General features: G+C 45.4%; 1 protein-coding gene across 4 annotated transcripts in view; it reads right to left on the bottom strand.

The window, feature by feature from the left end:
* LOC144480524 (cadherin-12-like) overlaps nucleotides 1–23,831 on the bottom strand; it is a 201,943-nt gene that overhangs the window by 65,101 nt on the left and 113,011 nt on the right. For all 4 annotated transcript variants that reach the window (XM_078200098.1, XM_078200105.1, XM_078200090.1 and 1 more), the window contains one exon: nucleotides 20,003–20,139. In XM_078200098.1, the coding sequence (XP_078056224.1) occupies nucleotides 20,003–20,139 (137 nt within the window). The remainder of the gene's footprint in view (nucleotides 1–20,002; nucleotides 20,140–23,831) is intronic.

Here is a 23,831-nt window from a genome sequence, read left to right as displayed (position 1 = left end):
CCACTCATCAATGTGATAATGACTGGATGATTGTATTGATGGATAAATTTTGGCCATGAAACCAGGGATAACTCAGTTGTTTTTCTTTGCAATTATGCTATGGTATCTCTAACATTCAGTTGAGAAAGTAGACTTGAATTGACACCACATCCAGAAGGGAACACCTTCAACAGTGCAGCACTCCCTCATTACTGAACTGAAGTGGCAGCCTTGATTCACTGCATCAGTCACTGGACTGGGATTTAGACCATAAAATATAGAAGCAGAATTAGGCCATTCGGCCCATCGAACCCACAAACTTCTGACTCAGGGCCAAGAGTGTTACCAACAGAACCACGGCAAACACTAGACTATTAATCCAGAAACTCAGCTCAGGCTCTGGGGACCGGGGTTCGAATCTGCCCACGGCAGATGGTGGAATTTGAAATCAATAAAAAATATCTGGAATTAAGCATCTCCTGATGACCACGAAACTATTGTTGATTGTCGGAAAAACCCATCTGGTTACTAATATCCTTTCGGGAAGGAAATCTGCCATCCTTACCTGGTCTGGCCTACATGTGACTCCAGAGCTCCAGCAATGTGGTTGACTCTCAACTGCCCTAGGGCAACAAGGGATGGGCAATAAATGCTGGCCAGCCAACAACGCTCATGTCCCACGAATGAATTTTAAAAAAGGTACAGACTAATAGCTATATAAAACCTTGGTTCGGCTGCATTTGGAGTATTGTGTGCAGTTCTGGTCACCACACACCAGAAAGACGTGGAAGCTTGGGAGAGAGTGCAAAGAAGGTTCACCAGGATGTTGCCTGGTCTCAAGGGTATTGACTATGAGGAGAGGTTGAATAAACTAGGATTTTTTTCACTGGAAAGACAAAGGCTGAGGGGAGACTTATTAGAGGTCTACAAAATTATGAGAGGCATAGACAGCGTGGATAGTCAAAGGCTTTTTCCCAGGGTGGAAGTGTCAATTACAAGGGGGCGCAGGCGCAAGATGAGAGAGGGAAAGTTTAAGGGAGATGTGCGGGGGAGGTTTTTCACGCAGAGAGTGGTGGGTGTCTGGAACGCGCTGCCAGAGGAGGTGGTGGAAGCAGGAACATTAGCAACATTTAAGAGGCATCTGGATGGGTCCATGAATAGGGAGGGAATAGAGGGATACGGACCAAGTAAGGGCTGAAGGTTTTTTTTAGTTTAGTTAGGGCATCATGATCAGCGTGGGCTTGGAGGGCCGAAGGGCCTGTCCCTGTGCAGTACTGTTCTTTGTTCTAACATTTTAAATATGAACCATGTTGAATAATTCTTTGGGAAATCCATTTCTGTTTTGGCTTCAAATTATTTTGGAGAAAAATCAACTAAATTGGTAAATGCTCACAGGTCGAGGGGAATGTTCTTTCGTGCTTCAAGCTGAACTACAGGAAGAATGTACAAATGCACATGTTCAGTGGGTGGGATTTTCCTGTTTCACAGCGGTGGGAGACGGTGAGCGGCTCGCTGGTAGTGGTATTTTTTGGTCCTGCAGTTGTCAACGGGGTTTCCCATTGGATGCGACCTTGCTGCTGGGAAACCCACAGCGAGGGTGCATGGGCAGAGGCACCATCAGATCCCACCAACGTAAACGCCAGCAAGGTATTGCCCCAGAAACCAAAATGGCAGCTGCCAATAGTCAGTTAGTTGCAGCTCAGGGTAGGACGCTCTTGCCAGCTTAGCACAGGAAGTTGCGATCTCAGGGCCAGATGGAGTGCTGCACTGTTGAAGGTTCTGTCTCTTGGACCAGTCATTGAACCAGTTTGAATCAGTGATGTCTGACCTCTGGGTAGATGCAGCAGAACCTTGACAATGCGATGCTACAATAAATAACAACAAACATTGATATCGTACTTAACATTGTCAGACACTGAGGTGCCAAACAAGATACGACACTGAGCCACAGGGAGATAATCAGACAGGTGGCCAAAGGCTTAACTATACGGACAGCTTTAAATGAATATCTTCACAGAGACCAGCGAGAGAGAGAGAGAGGGAAAGAGAGAGGGAGGAGAGAGGAAGGAAGGGAAAGGGAGAGAGAGGGGCAGAGAGAGAGAAAGGGTGTGTGAGAGAGAGAGAAAGAGAGAGAGAGTGAGAGTGTAAGTGAGTGAGTGGGAGGGAGAGTGAGGGAGAGTGAGGGAGAGAGAGAAGGGGGAGACAGGGGGAGAATGAGAGGGAGAGAGAGGGAGAGAGAGGGAGGGGGAGAGAGGGGGAGAGAGGGGGAGAGAGGGGGAGAGAGGGGGAGAGAGGGGGAGAGAGGGGGAGAGAGGGGGAGAGAGGGGGAGAGAGGGGGAGAGAGAGAAGGAGAGAGAGAGAGAAGGGGAGAGAGTGAGAGAGAGAGTGAGAGAGAGAGAGTGAGAGAGTGAGAGTGAGAGTGGGAGAGAGGGGGAGAGAGGGGGAGAGAGGGGGAGAGAGGGAGGTGGATTTAGGGATGGTATTCCAGAGCGAAGGTCAGATAGCAAAAGCACAATAGCTTTGTCACAAACCCTCCTGAGCAGATACTGAAGAAAGCTGAGTTGAGAATGTGATTTAATTCGGTGTAACATTATCAGAAAAACAAGCTGGCTCATTGCTGATATTTTTTTACTGACTGCACAGAAGTATGCAGGATGTTTCATGGCTGCAGTTTAGATTCCTATCTTGTTCCTCACACCAGGCGGATAGATCTTTTTATCTGGGCACGGTAGATTACCTTAATTGAAATGAGTTGGGGGGAGGAGGGGGAGTCAGATTTTTCAAAAAATGCAATCCAATCTTCTGCTGCTGCTGGGAGTATTTTTGTCATTTACAGCAAAAGCACATTCATTCTTCAATAATACAGAAGTGCGTCTTTTAGATTGATGAGGTTATATAGTAATTCCACTTATTTTACCACCTTATATTGTAAAGTCCCTCTCCATTCCCCTGGATAATAAGTAATCAAAGCAGTAAAATCCTGACTGAGGGCTAGAATCGCTTATTTTATGAATGTTTGCAAACACTTTGTATTGTTGGTTAGTTTGTGTCAATTCTCAGCGACTATCTGTGGATTTTGTATTGAGGGCATGAGTCATAATTTCAGGATGAAGTCCCATCCTTCAACAATGAACTTCACTGTCAATCATCACAGCCAAGTAGAGAGGTTGAGGAGAAGAGATTCACAAGTCAATCCCTTGGATTGTCCATGTAAGATCCTTTGTAGTGGATCGTATACCTGAAGAAGGATGAATGGAATTGTTTAACCCACATCACTAGATAGACTCTGTGCATTTCTTCTCTCAAGTGGAGGTAATCACACCTGAGATTTTGCGAAGATGGAAATGGAAACTGAGTTGGTGCCGTGTTTCTAACTGACCTCCCTCTTTCCCAAGAACATGCGGAGACGGTCTGGAATTACGTGCCTGTCACCTTTTCAAAGCAAGTGGACATAGCTGATTGGCCAATATTCCAGAAACCTTTCCAGGTGATTGGAATAGTCAATGATCAAAGCATATATATGTCCTGCTGCTATGATATTGAGAGTAAGAAGTTTAACAACACCAGGTTAAAGTCCAACAGGTTTATTTGGTAGCAAAAGCCACATAGAGGTGTGGCTTTTGCTACCAAATAAACCTGTTGGACTTTAACCTGGTGTTGTTAAACTTCTTACTGTGTTTACCCCAGTCCAACACCGTCATCTCCACATCATGATATTGAGAGTCATGGCAGGTACAGCTTAAGTACTCAAAAAAGACATCACACATCCGATATGTGATCCAGAAACACAGCAATGAGGTCATTACTTCAAAGGTGCATCATGAATCTGAGTTTGACTGGGTTAAATTCATTCTGCCCCGCCAATTCAGTTAACAATAACAAAGAACAAAGAACAGTTTTTTTTTACATCACAGGAACAGGCCCTTCAGCCCTCCAAGCATGTGACAATCATGATGCCCTAACTGAACTAAAAAAAAACATCTGCCCTTACTCGGTCCGTATCCCTCTATTCCCTCCCTATTCATGTACCCATCCAGATATCTCTTAAATGTTGTTAATGTGCCTGTTTCCCCCACCTCCTCTGGCAGCAGATTCCAGGCACCCACCGCTCTCTGTGTGAAAAACTTCCCCTGCACATCTCCCCCTCTCACCTTGAACCTGTGCCGCCATGTCATTGGCACTTTCACCCTGGGAAAAAGCCTCTGAATATCCACCCTGTCTATGCCTTTCATATTTTGTAGACCTCTATCAGGTCTCCCCTCAGCCTCCAGCTTTCCAGTGAAATGAATCTTAGTTTATTCAACCTCTCCTCATAACAACACCCTAGAGACAAGGCAACATCCTAGTGAACCTTCACTGCACTACCATGTTCTTCTGGTAGTGGGGTGGCCAGAACTGCACGCAATACTCCAAATGTAGCCGAACCAAGGTTTTATATAACTGCAACATGATTTCCCAACTCCTGTACTCAATGCCTGGTGCTAAAGGCAAGCATACCATGTGGTCCCTTAATTACCTTGGCCATCTGTGTTGCCACTTTTAGGGAACTGTGGACCTGCACGCCCAGATCCCTCTGTATGTTAATGTTCCTAAGGGTTCTGCTATTTACAGTATAATTCACACCTACATTTGATCCTCCAAAACGCATCACCTCGCATTTGTCTGGATTAAACTCCATCTGCCATTTCTGTGCCCAAGTCTCCAATCTATCTATATCCTGTTGTATCCCCTGACAATCCCCGGCACCATCAGCAACTCCACCAACCTTTGTGTTATCCGTAAACTTACTAATCAGATCCCCTACATTTTCCTCCAGATCATTTATATATACTACAAACAACAGAGTTCCCAGCACTGATCCCTGCGGAACACCACTAGCTACAGATCTCCATTCTGAAAAGCACCCTTCCATCACTACTCTCTGTCTTCTATAACCAAGCCAGTTCTGTATCCATCTAGCCAGCCGACCCCGAATTCCATGTGGTTTCAGTTTTTATACCAGACTGCTATGTGGGATCTTTTCAATCGCCTTATTGAAGTCCATATAAATTACATCCACAGCGTTTCCCTCATCAATTATCTTTGGTACCTCTTCAAAACGTTGGTGAGACATGACCTTCCCCATACAAAACCATGCAGCCTGTCACTAGCTAGTCCATTTTCCTCCAAATGTGCATATATCCAGTCCCTCAGTATCTTCTCCAAAAGCTTCACCACCGCTGAGTTCTGAAATGTTATGCTCAATGACACCACCTATGCTGTGTTAAGAGTGTGCTGAACCTGATGAAGAGGGATGATATTTCTGATCACTATTTGTATGCAAACGGCTGCTACAGCTGTAGCCCCAATGGAATAGCATCCGTGAAGTCCCGAGGCTGAGCTCTGCTGAAGACAAGGTCAGGGCCATTCAGGAAAATCAAACACCATTTTTCCTTTTGCACCAGCTAAAAATACAATCTGAAATACTTCAGCCACCTGGTGGGAAGCTTAATTTGAAAAGGATTTGATTGCAAAATGAATCTAGTGCACTATTGATTAAAAAAGGCTCCAAGCATATTGACTGTTATTGGGTAGGTTAGAGACATCAAGCATTTCATCCTTTTGGCTAAGATCAAGCACCCAAGATGGGGTGCAATGTCTTATCTTGTCAGCTCAGATATTCTTTGTTTCTCTTGCCAGGAACAGGAATTGGATTCAATTTGAATTTGAATTTGGTTTTGGAGGAAGCAAGGAGATGAATTTGGGCTTGCCCTGTCCACTCTGCACATGGTGGGCCGAAGGGCCTGTTCCTGTGCTGTACTGTTCTTTGTATTGGCTTTGTAACTTTAAGAATGGAGTCAAAAGTTGAAAGGAAATCAAACACTGTACCGAACATTACCGAAAACTGGCATCTGATATGTTCCAACAAAATGAGTGACAGGTTTTGTAATTCCAGCTCACTGAGTAATTTAAAACCATTTTACTTGATCTATCTTTCTGCAGAAGGTGAACTGCTCTGAATTCTGCTCTTGTGTTCGATCGAAGAGAAAAGTTTTCTTTATGTTAAGTTGTTTGCAGACACAGGGGGCGAGACTGGAAATTCCCGCCCAAGGTCAAGGGAGATTTCTGCTGTCGGACCCTCGCCCACACCGATTCCATGGTGGGCGAGGTGGTAGAGTTCCGGAAGATATCCCCAAAACATTCCACAAAAAAGTAGTTACTTTTTGAAGTGTAATTACTGTGGTTATGTTGGCCAACAGTGAGTTTTCACTAAAACTAAATGATGCGCGTTATCACACACGAGGCTTGATGCTCAGGAAATAAAGGCTTTTATTTGCTGTAACAAGGCAGCTACTAATTATATACACGATCCCAGACTGAGGGGTCCCAGACAGAGCAGGGACCTTTATACCTCTCCCAGGAGGCGGAGCCCGACTGGGATGTACCACAATACTACAATACAAAGGTGTAACAACCCCACCCTAACCGCAACAGCAACAAGTAGAACAACCCATCCCTAACCCCAACAGCAACATATATACATACTTGTAGTACTGGCCAGACCCTGGCTCAGTACGATCTAGTGGGAACCAACGATGGTTCACCACACTAAATAAGGAAAATAGCTGGTTAATCTACCTCAATGGTATTGGTTAAAAAGTAAATATTGGACAAGGATACAGGAGAACACAATGTTCTTCTTTGGAATTGCCATGAGACCTCTTACATTCACCTCAACAGGGTTTTAGTCTCTCACCTGGAGATGGAACCTTTGGCAATGTGGAGCTCCATCAATGTTGCACTGATGTATCTAGAACCAATTCTGAAGGATATTCCAAGTCTGTGTCAAACAGGTATTTTTAAAAAATGGATAAGCAAGCACACTTTGTACAGCCTCTTCCTCCCTTGGCTGATCAGTGTAGCTTGTTTATTTGCAGGTAGATCTCAGTTATTACTCAAGAATTTTGTTTGATTGCAATTGGAGTGCAAGGCGTAATTAATGCCATTGGATCTTTAATGGCAACTTTTAATGTGATCCCCAGTTGTGCATGATGTTGCATTTACTGCCCATCCCTAACTGCTCTGAAAAGGTATTAAGGAATTCCTCCTTGAATTACTTCATTGGAGATCCTACACTGGTGGGAAGAATTCCTGGGTTTTGATCCAGGGGCAGCATGGTGTCACAGTTGTTAGCAATGCTGCCTAACAGCTTCAGGGACCCGGATTTGTCTCTGGCCTCAGGTCACTGTCTGTGTGGAGTTTGCACATTCTCCCCGTGTCTGCATGGGTTTCCTCCAGGTGCTCTGGTTTCCTCCCACACTCCAAAGATGTGTGGGTTAAGTTGATTTGCCGTGCTAAATTGCCCCTTAGTGTCAGGGGGGTTAACAGGGTAAATATCCGGGGGTTACAGGGATAGGGCCTGGGTGGGATTGTTGTCGGTGCAGTTTTGATGGGCCGAATGGCCTCCTTTTGCACTGTAGGGATTCGATGATATCGGCAATGAAGATTAAGCAATGGTAATTATTGCTCACATTTTGGATGCTGTGTGACTGGAGGGGATGGTACTCTTACATTTGCAGCTTTTGTCCTTCACAGTTGAGAGAGATTGAGGAGCCAGGAGCTGCTATTAAAGAAACTGACCTTCACTTGTGGACTGGTTTAAGTATGTTGGCAGGAATACAGATTAATGTTAAACTCCTGTCACTTCTTAATCTGAGACCTTTTGAAGACCTGGCAAGTCAAGGATTTAATGATATGCTCATTTAATTCAGTCACAGTTTAAAAGGAGCCACAAATTAACTTTCATTTAAATAATAATTTTTGGAAGTTTCTCTATATTCTCACCACATTAGGCATTCATTGGGCTTTCACTGTTGGACAGTGTTTCCTTCGTAGGCCCATTCAGAGCTCAAAAAGCATTTTCTACTCCAGACTGTGTTTTCAAATTCATTCCCTCCATTGACAAGAGTAAGAGATGATTCCAGGTGATGACTGAGGAGGCTCAAGTAGCAATCTCACTGGAATAATAATTCAGAGACCCAGCCTCTAATGCTCCAGACATGGGTTCAAATACCACCATAGCAGCTAGTGGAATTTAAATTGAATGAACACATCTGGAATTAAAAGCTAGCTTAATCATGACTTTGAAACCATTGTTAATTGTCGGAAAAACCCATCTTGTTCACTAATGTCCTTTAGGGATGGAAATCTGCTGTCCTTACCGGTCTGGCCTACATGTGACTCCAAAGCCACAGCAATGTGGTTGACTATGAAATGGCCCATCAACTCACTCAGTTGTAACAAACTGCGCCAAAGAAAAGGAGTGAAGCTGAAGGGATCACCAGGTGTTGTTCTTGGACACCGGAAATGACAATGGCAAACCCAGCCCTGTCGACTCTTCAAAAGCCCTTCTTACTAATCTCTGGTGGCCGGAGTCGAAGCTGGGAGAGCTGTCCCACAGATTGGTCAAGTGACAGCCTAACATTGTCAAACTCATCTCAGCATCTCAATGTTGATTCCTCAGTATTAACTCTGAATCCCATGAAGTCTCACAGCATTAAGTCAAACATGGGCAAGGAAACCTCCTGCTGATTACCATCTATTGTGCTGCCACAGCCACCTCTACCCCTCCTCCCCTCTCCCTGGCCATGCGCTATCTATTATGCTTGGAAAATGGTGGCGCTGAGGTTCGATTCCCAGACCAGTTTTGACCCTCCTCCTGTGACTATGGAAATCCCTCCCATTCTGCTGGATGAGAATCATGTTCGGGTTTCCCTCCCTATAATCGCCCTCCTTCATTCCCCTCTACTCCTTGATCCCAGTCCTAGTTCTCCCTGTCCTACCTCACAACCCCTTTGACGTTGGTGTCCCAATTCCCCATGTAGACCTGGTCCCTCCCCTTCTAGAGACCTGTTGCACTCTGACCTTCAACGTGGGTTTTGTACCTCACCTGTAATTTTACACTAAAAACCTATTGACCTCCTTGAACCTAATTGGCCCAAAGATCCTCTCACTGACTCTTGTAACCTACAGTACTGACTCTTTCAACCTGCTTCCTGCTCACTGCTTCCCCCACCAGATTTCCACGTGACCCTCGTTCTCACTTGCTTCTCCCTCTCTGACCCTCCCTCTCATTTGCTGCTCCCTCCCTGATCCTCTCTCCTCACTCGGTGCTCCCTCCCCGACTCTCCTGCTCACCAGTTTCTGCTCAGCCATTCCCTCCCCTGAACTGGGGCTGAGTGAAGGCTCAGGAGAAGGGCAATGGGAGGGAAGGAATTTGAAATGCTGTGAGTGGCATCAGGAGAGAGGAGGGAGTGGGAGGGCCAGCTGCATTAGCAGTTGCCATTTGGGCCGGTCAGGGAGGGAGGTGGCGAGTGAGAATTTGTTTTTTAAAAAGGCTACCCATACTGAAACAAAAATGATGCCAGTGCTTTTGGGAAACTTCTCCAATGTACCAGCCATTCTGAGACAAAAACACTCTTTTTGAAATAGGGGACACCTGCAGTGGGGAAAAAAAATCTAGAAAGCTCATTTTGGAGCCCCTCAGGCAATTGAAAACAATCCAGGAAATTAATTTGACCCTGAGTGTGTCAACTGTTAGAACAATAACTTTCTATGTAATGTAATCTCTTTCTGAGTGGTGTAGCTCTCTCTGGGAGGTGAGCAGAGTGTTAGCACCCCACAGTCAGAAGACAATGTCTTCCAGAATCACATTATTCTATTCCTAATTCCCCAGCCTTGCAAAGCAAATAACCCCGCAAACAACTGTTTCCAGTGCCCAGTGCACTGGATGAAAACAATTTGCTCGATTATCATATCTACAATTTAATAAAACATCTCAACATACTTTCAGAGGCAGAACGAAACAAACATGTCAGCAAACAACTTAAGGAGAAATTAGGGCAGAAGTTCAAAAGCTTGGTCAAGCATGTCAGGTTGACAGACGGGCAGAAAGGTTTTGAGGCGAATTCATGAGCTCAGCATCCCGACAGCTAAAAACAAGGCCGCCAGTGGTGGAGTGATTGAGCGGTCAGAGTGAGAGTAGCACAGATATCTCGGAGGGTTGTAAGGCAACAGAGGATTATAAAGATAGGGAGGAGTGAGACCATGGAGGAATTTTAAAATGGATGCATCACTAAGCACTGGTTCAATGTAGAACAGCCAGGCAAGATGAGAGGAGAACAGGATTTTAAGCGAGTTAGGACAGAGGCTGTAGAGGTTTTGCAAATCTCCAGCTTGTGGAGGAAATGTGGGAGATTGGTCAGGAGTGCCACGGAATAGTCAAGTCTGGAAGCAGTAAATGTATTGGATGAAGATTTCAGCAGCGGATAAGCCGAGGCAGGGGCAGAATTGGGCGGGATGGTGGCACAGTGGTTCGTACTGCTGCCTCACAGCATCAGCGATCTGGGTTCAATTTCAGCCTCAGGTGGCCGTCAGTGGGGAATTTGCACATTCTCCCCAAATCTGTGTGGGTTTCCTCTGGGTGCTCTGGCTTCCCCCCCACAGTCCAAAGATGTGCAGATTAGATAGATTGGCCATGGTAAATGCGTGGGATTATGGGGATAGGGCAGAGAGCAGAGCCTGGGTGGGATACTCTTTTGGTGAGTCAGTGCAGACGTGATTGTTCCACTGGAGCAAGCAGAGAGGGAGTGATTGGAGGCAGGAGTGCTGGTGAGAGATTAATTGAATTATTTATTTAATTAGTCAGTTAGTGTGTGTTCTTTTTTGGCCTTTACTTTTGTAGTAGTATTTTTCTTAAGTTTAAAGTGAAAACCGGAAGTGGGCTGCTAAGAAGCCTGGGAAGGGTTTTTTAAGCGCGCGAAGTATAAAAGGTAGGCTGCAGTATACAGCGGGCAACGTCGGAAGCGGGCAGTGGAGTGGGTGGGAAGTAGAGTGTGAGCTATAAGGGCTTTGGCTCACAGGGCTTAGGCAGAAAGGGCGAGCAGGGGTGAGTTTAATTCATTTTTGCTGTTTCTACCTGGTACTGACAAGTTATCGAGAGGGGATGGGTGTGCAGGCAGTGCTATGTTCCTCTTGCACTATGTTCGAGGTGAGGGACGTCAGTGTCCCTGCTGATTACACCTGTGGGAAGTGCACCCATCTGGAGCTCCTCCAAAACCGTGTTAGGGAACTGGAGCTGGAGTTGGATGAACTTAGGATCATTAGGGACGCAGAGGTGGCCATAGACAGAAGCTTTAGGGATACAGTAACTCCGAAGACTGAAAACAGATGGGTGACGGTGAGAGGGGCTGGGAGGAAGCAGTCCGCGCAAGGATCCCCTGTGGCCGTTCCCCTTAGCAACAAGTATTCCGCTTTGGATACGGTTGAGGGGGACGACATACCAGTGGTGAGCCACAGTGAGAGGATCTCCAGCACTGTGTCCATCTCTGTGGCTCGGGAGGGTAAGGGGCAGAGCGGGAGGGCAATAGTTATTGGGGACTCGTTAGTTAGAGGGATAGATAGGAGGTTCTGTGGCAGCAAAAGAGACTCACGGATGGTATGTTGCCTACCGGATGGCAAGGTCCGTGACGTCTCAGGCCGTGTTTTCAGGATTCTAAAGGGGGAGGGGAAACAGTCACAAGTCGTGGTACACATTGGTACCAACGACATAGGTAAGAGAAGCGACGGGGATTTAAAACAGGAATTTCGGGAGCTGGGCTGGAAGCTGAGAGCCAAGACAAAACATGTGGTCATTTCTGGTACGTTGCCGGTGCCACGTGATAGCGAGTTGAGGAACAGGGAGAGAGTGCAGTTAAACATGTGGTTGCAGGGATGGTGGAGGAGGGAGGGTTTCAGATACGTGGATAATTGGAACACATTCTGGGGAAGGTGGGACCTGTACAAACAGGACGGGGTGCACCTGAACCAGAGGGGTACCAATATCCTGGGAGGGAAATTTGATACGGCTCTTCAGGGGGATTTAAACTAATTTGTCAGGGGAGTGGGAAAAGGAGTTGTAGTCCAGAAGTCAGTGTTGAGGGTGGTGAGGTATTGGGGAAGGTGTCAAGGGTGGGTACCGGTAGACAGGAAGGTGGGTTGAAGTGTGTCTACTTCAATGCAAGGAGCATCCGGAACAAGGTAGATGAACTTGGGGCGTGGATTGGTACTTGGGACTACGATGTTGTGGCCATTACGGAGACGTGGGTAGAACAAGGACAGGAATGGTTGTTGGATGTTCCGGGGTATAGATGTTTCAGTAAGTGTAGGGAAGCTGGTAAAAGAGGTGGAGGAGTAGCATTGTTAATCAAGGATAGTTTAACGGCTGCGGAAAGGCACTTCGAGGGGGATCTGCACACTGAGGTAATATGGGCTGAGGTTAGAAATAGGAAAGGAGCGGTCACGTTGTTAGGAGTTTACTATAGGCCCCCAAATAGTCATAGAGATGTGGAGGAAGAAATTTCTAAGCAGACTGTGGATATGTGTGGGGGTCACAGGGTAGTTGTCATGGGGGACTTTAACTTTCCAAATATTGATTGGAACCTTTGTAGGTCAAATAGTTTGGATGGGGCAGTTTTTGTGCAGTGTGTGCAGGAGGGTTTCCTGACACAATATGTGGATAGGCCGACAAGAGGTGAGGCCACATTGGATTTGGTACTGGGAAGTGAACCAGGCCAAGTGTTAGATTTGGTTGTGGGAGAGCACTTTGGAGATAGTGACCACAATTCGGTGTCTTTTGTTATTGCAATGGAGAGGGATAGGGCCGTACGGCAGGGCAAGGTTTACAATTGGGGGAGAGGTAATTATGATGCGATTAGGCAAGAATTAGGGGGCATAAGTTGGGAACAGAAACTGTTAGAGAAAGGCACTAATGAAAAGTGAAACTTTTTCAAGGAACAAATACTGGGTGTCCTTGATAGGTATGTCCCTGTCAGGCAGGAAGGAAATGGCCGAGTGAGGGAACCATGGTTCACGAAAGAGGTGGAATGTCTTGTGAAAAGGAAGAGGGAAGCTTATGTAGGGATGAGGAAACAAGGTTCAGATGGCTTGCTTGAGGGTTACAAGTTAGCAAGGAACGAGCTGAAAAAGGGGCTTCGGAGAGCTAGGAGGGGACATGAGAAGTCCTTGGCGGGTCAGATCAAGGAAAACCCCAAGGCTTTTTACTCTTATGTGAGGAATAAAAGAATAACCAGGGTGAGGTTAGGGCAGGTCAAGGACAGTAGTGGGAACTTGTGTATGGAGTCAGTAGAGATAGGCGAGGTGATGAATGAATACTTTTCTTCAGTGTTCACCAAGGAGCGGGGCCATGTTTTTGAGGAAGAGAAGGTGTTACTGGCTAATAGGCTGGAGGAAATAGATGTTCGGAGGGAGGATGTCCTGGCAGTTTTGAATAAACTGAAGGTCGATAAGTCCCCTGGGCCTGATGAAATATATCCTAGGATTCTTTGGGAGGCAAGGGATGAGATTGCAGAGCCTTTGGCTTTGATCTTTGGGTCCTCACTGTCTACGGGGATGGTGCCAGAGGACTGGAGAATGGCAAATGTTGTTCCTCTGTTTAAGAAAGGGAATAGAAATGACCCTGGTAATTATAGGCCGGTTAGTCTTACTTTGGTGGTTGGTAAATTGATGGAAAAGGTCCTTAGGGATGGGATTTACGACCATTTAGAAAGATGCGGATTAATCCGGGATAGTCAGCACGGATTTGTGAAGGGCAAGTCGTGCCTCACAAATTTGATTGAATTTTTTGAGGAGGTAACTAAGTGTGTTGATGAAGGTAGGGCAGTTGATGTCATATACATGGATTTTAGTAAGGCGTTTGATAAGGTCCCCCATAGTCGGCTTATGATGAAAGTGAGGAGGTGTGGGATAGAGGGAAATTTGACCGATTGGATAGGTAACTGGCTGTCTGATCGAAGACAGAGGGTGGTGGTGGATGGAAAATTTTCGGATTGGAGGCAGGTTGCTAGCGGAGTGCCGCAGGGATCGGTGCTTGGTCCTCTGCTCTTTGTGATTTTTATTAATGACTTAGAGGAGGGGACTGAAGGGTGGAACAGTAAATTTGCTGATGACACCAAGATTGGTGGAGTAGTGGATGAGGTGGAGGGCTGTTGTAGGCTGCAAAGAGACATAGATAGGATGCAAAGCTGGGCTGAAAAATGGCAAATGGAGTTTAACCCTGATAAATGTGAGGTGATTCATTTTGGTAGGACTAATTTAAATGTGGATTACAGGGTCAAAGGTAGGGTTCTGAAGACTGTGGAGGAACAGAGAGATCTTGGGGTCCATATCCACAGATCTCTAAAGGTTGCCACTCAAGTGGATAGAGCTGTGAAGAAGGCCTATAGTGTGTTAGCTTTTATTAACAGGGGGTTGGAGTTTAAGAGCCATGGGGTTATGCTGCAACTGTACAGGACCTTGGTGAGACCACATTTGGAATATTGTGTGCAGTTCTGTTCACCTCACTATAAGAAGGATGTGGAAGCGCTGGAAAGAGTGCAGAGGAGATTTACCAGGATGCTGCCTGGTTTGGACGGTAGGTCTTATGAGGAAAGGTTGAGGGAGCTAGGGCTGTTCTCTCTGGAGCAGAGGAGGCTGAGGGGAGACTTAATAGAGGTTTATAAAATCATGACGGGGATAGATAGAGTGAACGTTCAAAGACTATTTCCTCGGGTGGATGGAGCTATTACAAGGGGGCATAACTGTCGGGTTCATGGTGGGAGATATAGGAAGGATATCAGAGGTAGGTTCTTTATGCAGAGAGTGGTTGGGGTGTGGAATGGACTGTCTGCAGTGATAGTGGAGTCAGACACTTTAGGAACATTTAAGCGGTTATTGGATAGGCACATGGAGCACACCAGGATGATAGGGAGTGGGATAGCTTGATCTTGGTTTCAGATAAAGCTCGGCACAACATCGTGGGCCGAAGGGCCTGTTCTGTGCTGTACTTTTCTGTGTTCTATGATGGGCCGGTTGGCCTCTTTCTGCAATGTATAATCCTCTGGTTCCCCAGCTGGAAATATGCTGCGTTAGTGATGGCATGGTTAAGTGATCAGATCTTTATCTCTGAGTCAGGCATCACAGCAAGGTCAGTGACCTGGTTGAAGCACAGACTGCCATGGGAAGGTTTAGAGTTGGGAGCTGGAAAATTGAGTTTTACTGAAGGACCAAGGGTCTTCCCAATATCGAATTAAAGGAAATTTCTGCTCACCCAGCCCAGAATCTCAGACAAGTAATTGAAACACTGGATGGTACTGAGGTAAAACTAGGTGTTGTCAGCAGACAGAATGAGTGAATGATTAATGCACAATTTTTGAAGTGGTTTTGAATAAGTTGGAAAGCGATGATTGGAGCAGACCACTCTGGATCAGCTTATGATTTCTTTTGAAAACCCACGTTTCTCTCCTTGTGTCTAATTTCACATCCCCCAGATAGACACAAATGGAATACTTTTGGCAATTACTCATAAGTGGTTGGTTAAAAATGTATATAAATTAAGCAAACATATGCATAACTTATTTCACTTTTGATTGAATTAGCAATTTTATTTAATTTAGTTGAGTTATGTCATTCTTTTTATTGCCTAGTGCTCTGATTAAATGAAAATGCTATTTGGTTAGCACAACAAATGTTGTGACTAATGCTTCGAGGATATAATTAATCAAAATTAAGTGACCCAAATGTCTGGCAGTGCCTCATTTTCCAAAATCCTCATTTAAATATCAAAGAAGTAATACATCAATTCTCGAAACAACCTTCTGCAAATCTATTTACCAAAGAAATATTGCAGGGTTTCTGCAAGACTCAAACTCAAGCTAATGAACCCTACAGATACTTTTGAGAAGCCACATTATCCAATTTGCAAAGATGTCAGAGAGATTCTGGGTGGTGAAATTCAACCTTATTAGGTCAAATTTCTCGGCTTAAAAAGCTCAGTCAAAAAACACCAATCTTCAAAGAAGAGATATGTCCAATGTCAAACTATATGCAGACACTACAGCTAAGAAAGCCCACCAATGCCTCTACTTTCTCAGAAGATGAAGGAAATTTGGCATGTCAGCTATGACTCTCACCAACTTTTACAGATGCACCATAGAAAGCATGCTTTCTGGTTGTATCGCGGCTTAGTATGGCTCCTGCTCTGCCCAAGACCGCAAGAAACCACAAAAGGTCATGAATGTAGCCCAATCCATCACACAAACCAGCCTCCCATCCACTGACTCTGTCTACACTTCCTGCTGCCTCGGCAAAGCAGCCAGCATGATTAAGGACTCCATGCACCCCGGACATTCTGTCTTCCACTTCTTCCATCGGGAAAAAGATACAAAAGTTTGAGGTCATGTACCAACCGACTCAAGAACAGCTTCTTCCCTGCTGCTGTCAGAATTTTGAATGGACTTACCTTGCACGAAGTTGATCTTTCTCTACACCCTCGCTCTGACTGTAACACTACATTCTGCACACTCTCATTTCCTTCTCTATGAATGGTATGCTTTGCCTGTATTGCGTGCAAGAAACAATACTATTCACTGTATGTTAATACATGTGACAATAATAAATCAAATCAAATCAAGCATTGGGGTGGCTTATATTTCAACATTTTCAGTTATTGCTGGAAAGGAGCATTAAGCCTCTCACTCATGTTAATGAAAGACCAATTTCCTCTTTAATGAGCACTTTGAGAGATTTGGCAGTGCTGAACAGCCCATGCATCAGGAAAGCAGCACTCAGTTCTTTGGTTCTTCAGCAGCCTGACCACTGAATCTTAACGGCGCTACTGGAGGCTGTCAACACAACAGAGAGAGGGATAAATATGATTCAGCCCATTACAGGGTGATTCACAATTGTCCCAGGCCCAGTCCAACTGGGGCAGGCAGCATCAAAGCACCATCTCATCAATGGGATCTCACTGTACAGCTTGACATATGTGTGGCGGACCGGTCCTACACTCAGCAGGAGACCTTGGTGCATGTGTGTCTAGCATGAGTTGCAAATCACCTGCACCTCTTAAAGGCAACCTGTCACTCTTAATATAGCTCACACCAGCTGCTGTGAAAGTCTCAATAAGACTGTTGATGAAAGGGGAAGCAATTAAAAAGTAGCAGCAGGCCAGTGAGAGAGTTCCCAGCTTCTGGGAAACAGAGATAGAAGCCTGGAAATTAGAAGTAGAGATGCTGTGTTTTCACTGGTGCCTTTACAATCTGGATGGGCATTGCGACCCACACTGGAAGCAGTCCAATCAATATTTTTGAGGCTGTCGGCCTCCCGAGAGACTCCCAGAACCAGTGGCACCAAGAGCAAAATGTTAGAGTCCAAATTTGGCTGGCTCTCCAACTGGTGACTAAGACCAGCATCACCCCCACGTGATTCTGTCCTGTGTACCATCCAAACATATTTCAATCACTGCGATCTCAGGGAATAACTTGTCTTCTTCCTTCTTCCATTTTACTTCACTACTCCAGCACAGTGTTAACAATTTATAAATGTGGATTATGTACTTATCCACGAAAACACATCAACTATATTCATCATGATGAATCTTGTCGGGGCACCCTGAGATATGTGGGAAGGGATTCTTTCAATGTGAGTACTTCCTTCCTTTCAGATTATTTGGTGAAATGTGCAACAGAAACATAGAAATATAGAAAATAGGAGCAGGAGGAGGCCATTTGGCCCTTTTGGCCTGCTCCACCATTCATTATGATCATGGCTGATCATCCAATTCGATAGCCGGATCCCGCCTTTCCCCCATATCCTTTGATCCCCTTCACCCCAAGTGCTATATCTAACTGCTTCTTGAAAACATTTAATGTTTTGGCCTCAACTACTTTCTATGGTAGTGAATTCCACAGGTTGATCACTCTCTGGGTGAAGAAATTTCTGCTCATCTCTGTCCGAAACAGTCTTCCTTTATCCTCAGACTGTGACCCCTGATTCTGAACTCTCCCATCACAGGATCATAGAATCCATACAGTGCAGAAGGAGGCCATTCAGCCCATCGAGTCTGCACCGAGTCTGGTACCATCTTTCCTGCATCTACCCTGTCTAGCCCTGTTAGAATTTTATCGGTTTCTGTAAGATCCCCCCTCATTCTTCTGAACTCCAGCGAACATAGATACAGTCCTAGCCAACTCAATCTCTCCTCATACATCAGTCCTGCCAACTCAGGAATCAGTCTGGTAAACTTTCTCTGCACTCCCTCTATAGCAAGAACATCCTTCCTTAGATAAGGAGACCAAAACTGCACACAACATTCCAGGTATGTCCTCACCAAGACCCTGCATAATTGTATTCAGACATCCCTGCTCCCGTACCCAAATCCTCTCGCTAAGAAAGCCATTTGCCTTTTTTACTGCCTGCCGCACCTGCATGACTGTTGTACAAGGACATCCAGGTCTCCTTGCACACTCTCCTCTGCTAATTTATGTTCATTCAATGGTAATCTGCCTTCCTGTTTTTGCTATTGAGAGGTAGAGATGCCAATACTTATCCCTGATTCAGTGCTTCCACATGGATTCACTCTGCCCGGTTTGTGGAATGTTCTCCAGTTTTGTATTCTGGGCTGCATCATCGATTTCCCCACTGTGGGTTCAGACTTGTTTCTCACTCCATTCCCACTCACCAAGTGTCCATAAATTATTTCCCTCTATCTGAAATTATTTTTAAAAAGTCCAGACAGCAGGACCAATTCCATGAATGGAACACAGAAATCAAAGCAGACATTGCAATGCACCACTGGGGGGTGCAGGGTGCTGCACTGTTGGATGTATTAGCGTTTGGATAAGGCCCCATTTGACCTTTCAAGTCGACATCAAAGATGCAATAGCTCTAATTTGAAAAAGAGCAGGGAGGTTATCTCTGGTACCCTGGCCAATACTTATCTCTCAATCAACATCTCAAAAACTGATTGTCTGGTTGACATCACATCACTGTGTGTGGGATCTTGCTGTGCATAAATTGGCCATCGTGTTTCCTACATTACAACAGTGACTATGCTTCAAAAGTAATTCATTCACTGTATTTCATTTTCAGACATACATGGGTTCAGAATGTCGGAAGGGTGTTAGTTACAGAATGGTGTTTCTTAAAAATGTCTTCGTAGAGCTCAGGAGGTTAATTTAACGTCTTTCTTACGTACTAGAACTGTTCACACATGTACAATAATGGATACAGAATGGAGCTATCTCCATGTTTAGATCTCTACACATCCCTGCTTAACACCACACTGACCCCTGGGTTTGGACCATGTGCTGCCTTACATCAATGTGTGGGTGGTACTGTACTGAGTTCTCCATTAACCCTATATGTGCCAGACCCTCATACCACAGTGAAAACATATAAATAGAAGTCTTTCTTATTGTTCCTCTTGCTTTCATAAGTCACCAAAAAAATCTATTTCTTCAAATACATCTTCAGAATCAGTTGCTTACCCACCCCTTCACATTCTTTTCTAGAATATTCTTCAATGCTCTTTTATTGGAAGTAATCCAAACAGACAAGGTTTTGCTGACTGGTCATGTTAAAGCTTGTTTACATGGGATCCAAATGGTGGCAATGTGATCCAACCACTCAATGTTAATTTCATTTAAAAATAACTTCACAAGTAAAAATGCTGCCCAAATCATTTGTTCCAATAAAGGCATCAATGGGCATTTAGTGACACTCTTCTTTTGATCAGTACCTGTAATTATAAACCTTTGCTGTTGTCACAGGGTACCATGTTGATCACAGACTAATACTCTGCACTCAATATTTCATCACATCCAATAAAAATTGAAAATGTTTTAAGTTATTTTCTAAATCGCTGTCCTCCTGCATTAGTTCAAGTAGGATTTTAGGGTGCCAACATGCAGTTGCTGGGGTAACTTAAATAAGAAATTCAATTCTGAAATAATAACGCAATTTTGAGTGCAATTTCCAATAGCCCAACTCAGTCCATGATTACATATCCAAATGTAATTCAGTGGTTCCAGTTATCTTAAGAAATGTTGTTTTATTCTGAAATTGGATGTTCAGTGGATGATATACATGATTTCTGTAGGGCCCTCATTCCCCATGAAACTTGTTGAGAGTTTGCTTACCCACGTGTCTGACCATGTGTGGTACTTACTGTCTTTCCTTGCTAGGACAGAGATGTTGTATTGGGAAACATCCTCCCTGTCCAGAACATCATTGGTAGCAATGGTTCCATCAACCTCATTGATGCTGAAGTATCTCTCCTCATTAGTGTTCTCATCAATGGAGTACCTGTGTTGTCAAAAGGAGAAAGAGGTTTTGTATAAATGATTTTGTGTACATCATGATGTTAATTATAATTTAGACAAACTAATTTAGGATAATCTTATCCCAGGTGGATCCAATGATGTTATTCAAATGAATAGACAGGGGAAAATAGTTTTATCGCTGTGTATACTCAGTTGCTGAGCATATTCAGACTTGGGTCTGGGATTGATAGATCAACTACAATCTTACTCAATGGTAGAATACATTAGAGGAGCTGAATGGCCTACTCTGGCTGTCATTTCTTATGTTAGAGCGGCACGGTGGTCCAGTGGTTAGCACTGCTGCCTCACAGCACCAGGGACTTGGGTTCAATTCCCATCTTGGGTCGCTGCCTGTGTGGAGTTTGTATGTTCTCCCCATGTCTGCGTCGGTTTCCTCCGGGAGTTCTGGTTTCCTCCCACAGTTTGAAAGACGTGCTGGTTAGCTGCATTGACCCGAACAGGTGCTGGAGTGTGGCGACTAGGGGAATTTCACAGTAACTTCATTGCAGTGTTAATGTAAGCCTTACTTGTGACTAATAAATAAACTTAAAACTTTATATTGTTAGTTTTTCTTGAAGAATCACAGAATGCTTGGCATTATTTTTAGCTCTGTGCATAAATACTAATGTAAATCAGCCATCTGAGTTAAAGATGTGAAAAAATAGACTCCTGAGTATCCATCAAGCTAACAGCTTCAACACTTGTCAGGAAATGATCATTGAAAAATGAACAGTCATTAATTTGATGCACTGACTGACAGCAGAAATGACTGCTGTACTAATTTACAAAGTGCAAATATATCACCAGTAACAAAAAACCCCAAACCACAAAAACAGCAAAGTCTTAAGTAACCACTTAAAAAAAAGAGCACTGGCAGCATAAGAATGGCTCTCATTCTCACCTCATGACATGTGAAAATCATTTAAAAAATAAAAGCACTGCTACTTAAAAACTGAAGGAAGAAAATCAAATCTTGAAAGGGGAAGCGAGCTACTTCAAATCTCAGGCAACTAGGCCATGTTTTCTGAACAATTAAATATTCTAATATTAAAAATGATTCACTGTGATTATTTTTAAGAACTTGCATACTTTACAACTGAGTGAATTCTAAAAAGAAAGGTGATATTGAGACGCTTGCTGTTACTGACGAACTATTGACAGAGCGTGGGACTCTAATGCTATTGCGCTGTGTGGCAGCAGGCATGGAAAATGGTGTTTTGCACCATCTCATCATATTAATTATGCATGTTTGCGGAACATGCTGGATCACTCGCGGGAGGCACCTGATTCGCCCGTCCTGCCATCAGCTCACTATTTCCTCATTCTAGGCACCATTTTTAAAGTGTAGCCACGCACGGCCTTTGGCAGTCCAGAACCGCTCCAAAGACATGGCACCAAACCCCAAGAAGATGTCAGCCCCCAAGCTCAGTGACACCTCACTGGAGCACCTGCTGGATGTGCAGCCGAGGCCTGTCACCATATCCTCGAACCCTGCCGAGCTGCAAGAGGTCTGCCGACCTCCCACTCCGGCCTGGCAGGTGGTGGCAGTGTGGGTCATAGAGTCATAGAGGTTTACAGCATGGAAACAGGCCCTTCGGCCTAACTTGTCCATGCCGCCCCTTTTTTTAAATCCTTAAACTAGACCCAATAGACCATGTTTGGCCCATATCTCTCTGTACCCAACTTACCCATGTAACTGTTTAAATGCTTTTTAAAAGACAAAATTGTATCTGCCTCGACTACGACCTCTGGCAGCTCGTTCCAGACACTCACCACCCTCTGTGTGAAAAAATTGCCCCTCTGGACACTTTTGTATCTCTCCTCTCTCACCTTAAACCTATGCCCTCTCGTTTTAGACTCCCCTACCTTTGGGAAAAGATATTGACTATCTAGCTGATCTATGCACCTCATTATTTTATAGACCTCTATAAGATCACCCCTCAGCCTTCCAAACTCCAGAAAAAAAAGCCCCAGTCTATCCAGCCTCTCCTTATAACTTAAACCAAGTCCTGGTAGCACCCTAATAAATCTACTAAGTCAGTGTTAATGCTGCACTGAGGAGGTCAGCAGCCAGTGCAGGAAGAGGGTGAATGATCTCATCGCTGCCGCCAGGGTAAGTCAACCTCCTCATCACTCTCAACTCACTCACCAGCCCAATGCTGTATATTGGAGAATGATGCGAGGGAGCATGAAGATTTTAAAACAACGGAACTTTATTTACAGGTGTATATTCTCTGACATGACTGCTTCTTTTCTGCCTGTTTCCCCGTGCTAGGGACTTTTGACGTCACTTACAGTGAATGCATTAATGCAACAGAGCTTCAGTAAGCTCATCCAAGCACACAACACCCAGCACACACTCACATTGATCTGACACACTGCCAGCTCACGGGACATCACCACTCACTCTCTCACACACACCCTCACATCTCCATCTGGCCTCACCTCCTCTGCAGTTTGTATCTTCATCCTGTCCATGGCTGCACTCACCATCCACACACGGCAGGCGTCCTGACCACCTGTCCTGGCGCGTGCCCTACTCACACTGTCCGTCTGTCTTCATGCAGGAGACACTCACACACAATCGAAGGGAGAGGTCCCAGAGCAGGGTGGAGCAGCCGATATCAAGGTCCTCACACAGTACAAGAACAGAGCCATCGAGTTCACCAAAGAGGATATCAACCGTGCCGACATCAACAGTGAGGTGAATCCTCCCTCAGACAGCCGCACTCTGAGCGCTTTGTCCAGTTTTAGAGGCAATGGCTGTGCATTAATTATCTCTCCTTTCTTTCAGAGGCTGCTGTGGAAATCTCCTGAGGGCGTCCTTGATCCAGAACGTCATCTTCAGCCCCGGCGACACCTCTATGAGGAACCAGAGAAGGACACCATTGATGACCCGTCCCAGCGCTCAGCCACACCCTCCACCAGCGCTGAGACACACACCTCATTGCACCGGGTTCTCCAACAGACTCAGGGTCACAGTCTGGGACACAGCGCACAGTCTGGGACACAGCGCACAGTCTGGGACACAGCGCACAGTCTGGGACACAGACTGTGCGCTGTGTCCCAGACTGTGCGCTGTGTCCCAGACTGTGCGCTGTGTCCCAGACTGTGCGCTGTGTCCCAGACTGTGCGCTGTGTCCCAGACTGTGCGCTGTGTCCCAGACTGTGCGCTGTGTCCCAGACTGTGCGCTGTGTCCCAGACTGTGCGCTGTGTCCCAGACTGTGCGCTGTGTCCCAGACTGTGCGCTGTGTCCCAGACTGTGCGCTGTGTCCCAGACTGTGCGCTGTGGTCCAGACTGTGCGCTAAGGCCCAGACTGTGCGCTAAGGCCCAGACTGTGCGCTAAGGCCCAGACTGTGCGCTAAGGCCCAGACTGTGCGCTAAGGCCCAGACTGTGACCCGGAGTCTGTTGGAGAACCCGGTGCCAATGAGGTGTGTGTCTCAGCGCTGGTGGAGGGTGTGGCTGAGCGCTGGGACGGGTCATCAATGGTGTCCTTCTCTGGTTCCTCATCGAAGAGTCTGTCTGCGTTCAATCTGAGGTGATAACGCCGGAATTCCAATGCACGAAGACAACATTGGCAGGATGGAGTCTTGATGTGGAGATGCCGGCGTTGGACTGGGGTAAGCACAGTAAGAAGTCTCACAACACCAGGTTAAAGTCCAACAGGTTTAT

This window comes from Mustelus asterias, chromosome 2 (genome assembly GCF_964213995.1).
Source record: "Mustelus asterias chromosome 2, sMusAst1.hap1.1, whole genome shotgun sequence".
NCBI lineage: Eukaryota > Metazoa > Chordata > Chondrichthyes > Carcharhiniformes > Triakidae > Mustelus > Mustelus asterias.
Note: the sequence above shows the minus strand (reverse complement) of the source record. Positions and strands in the feature narration are given on the sequence as shown.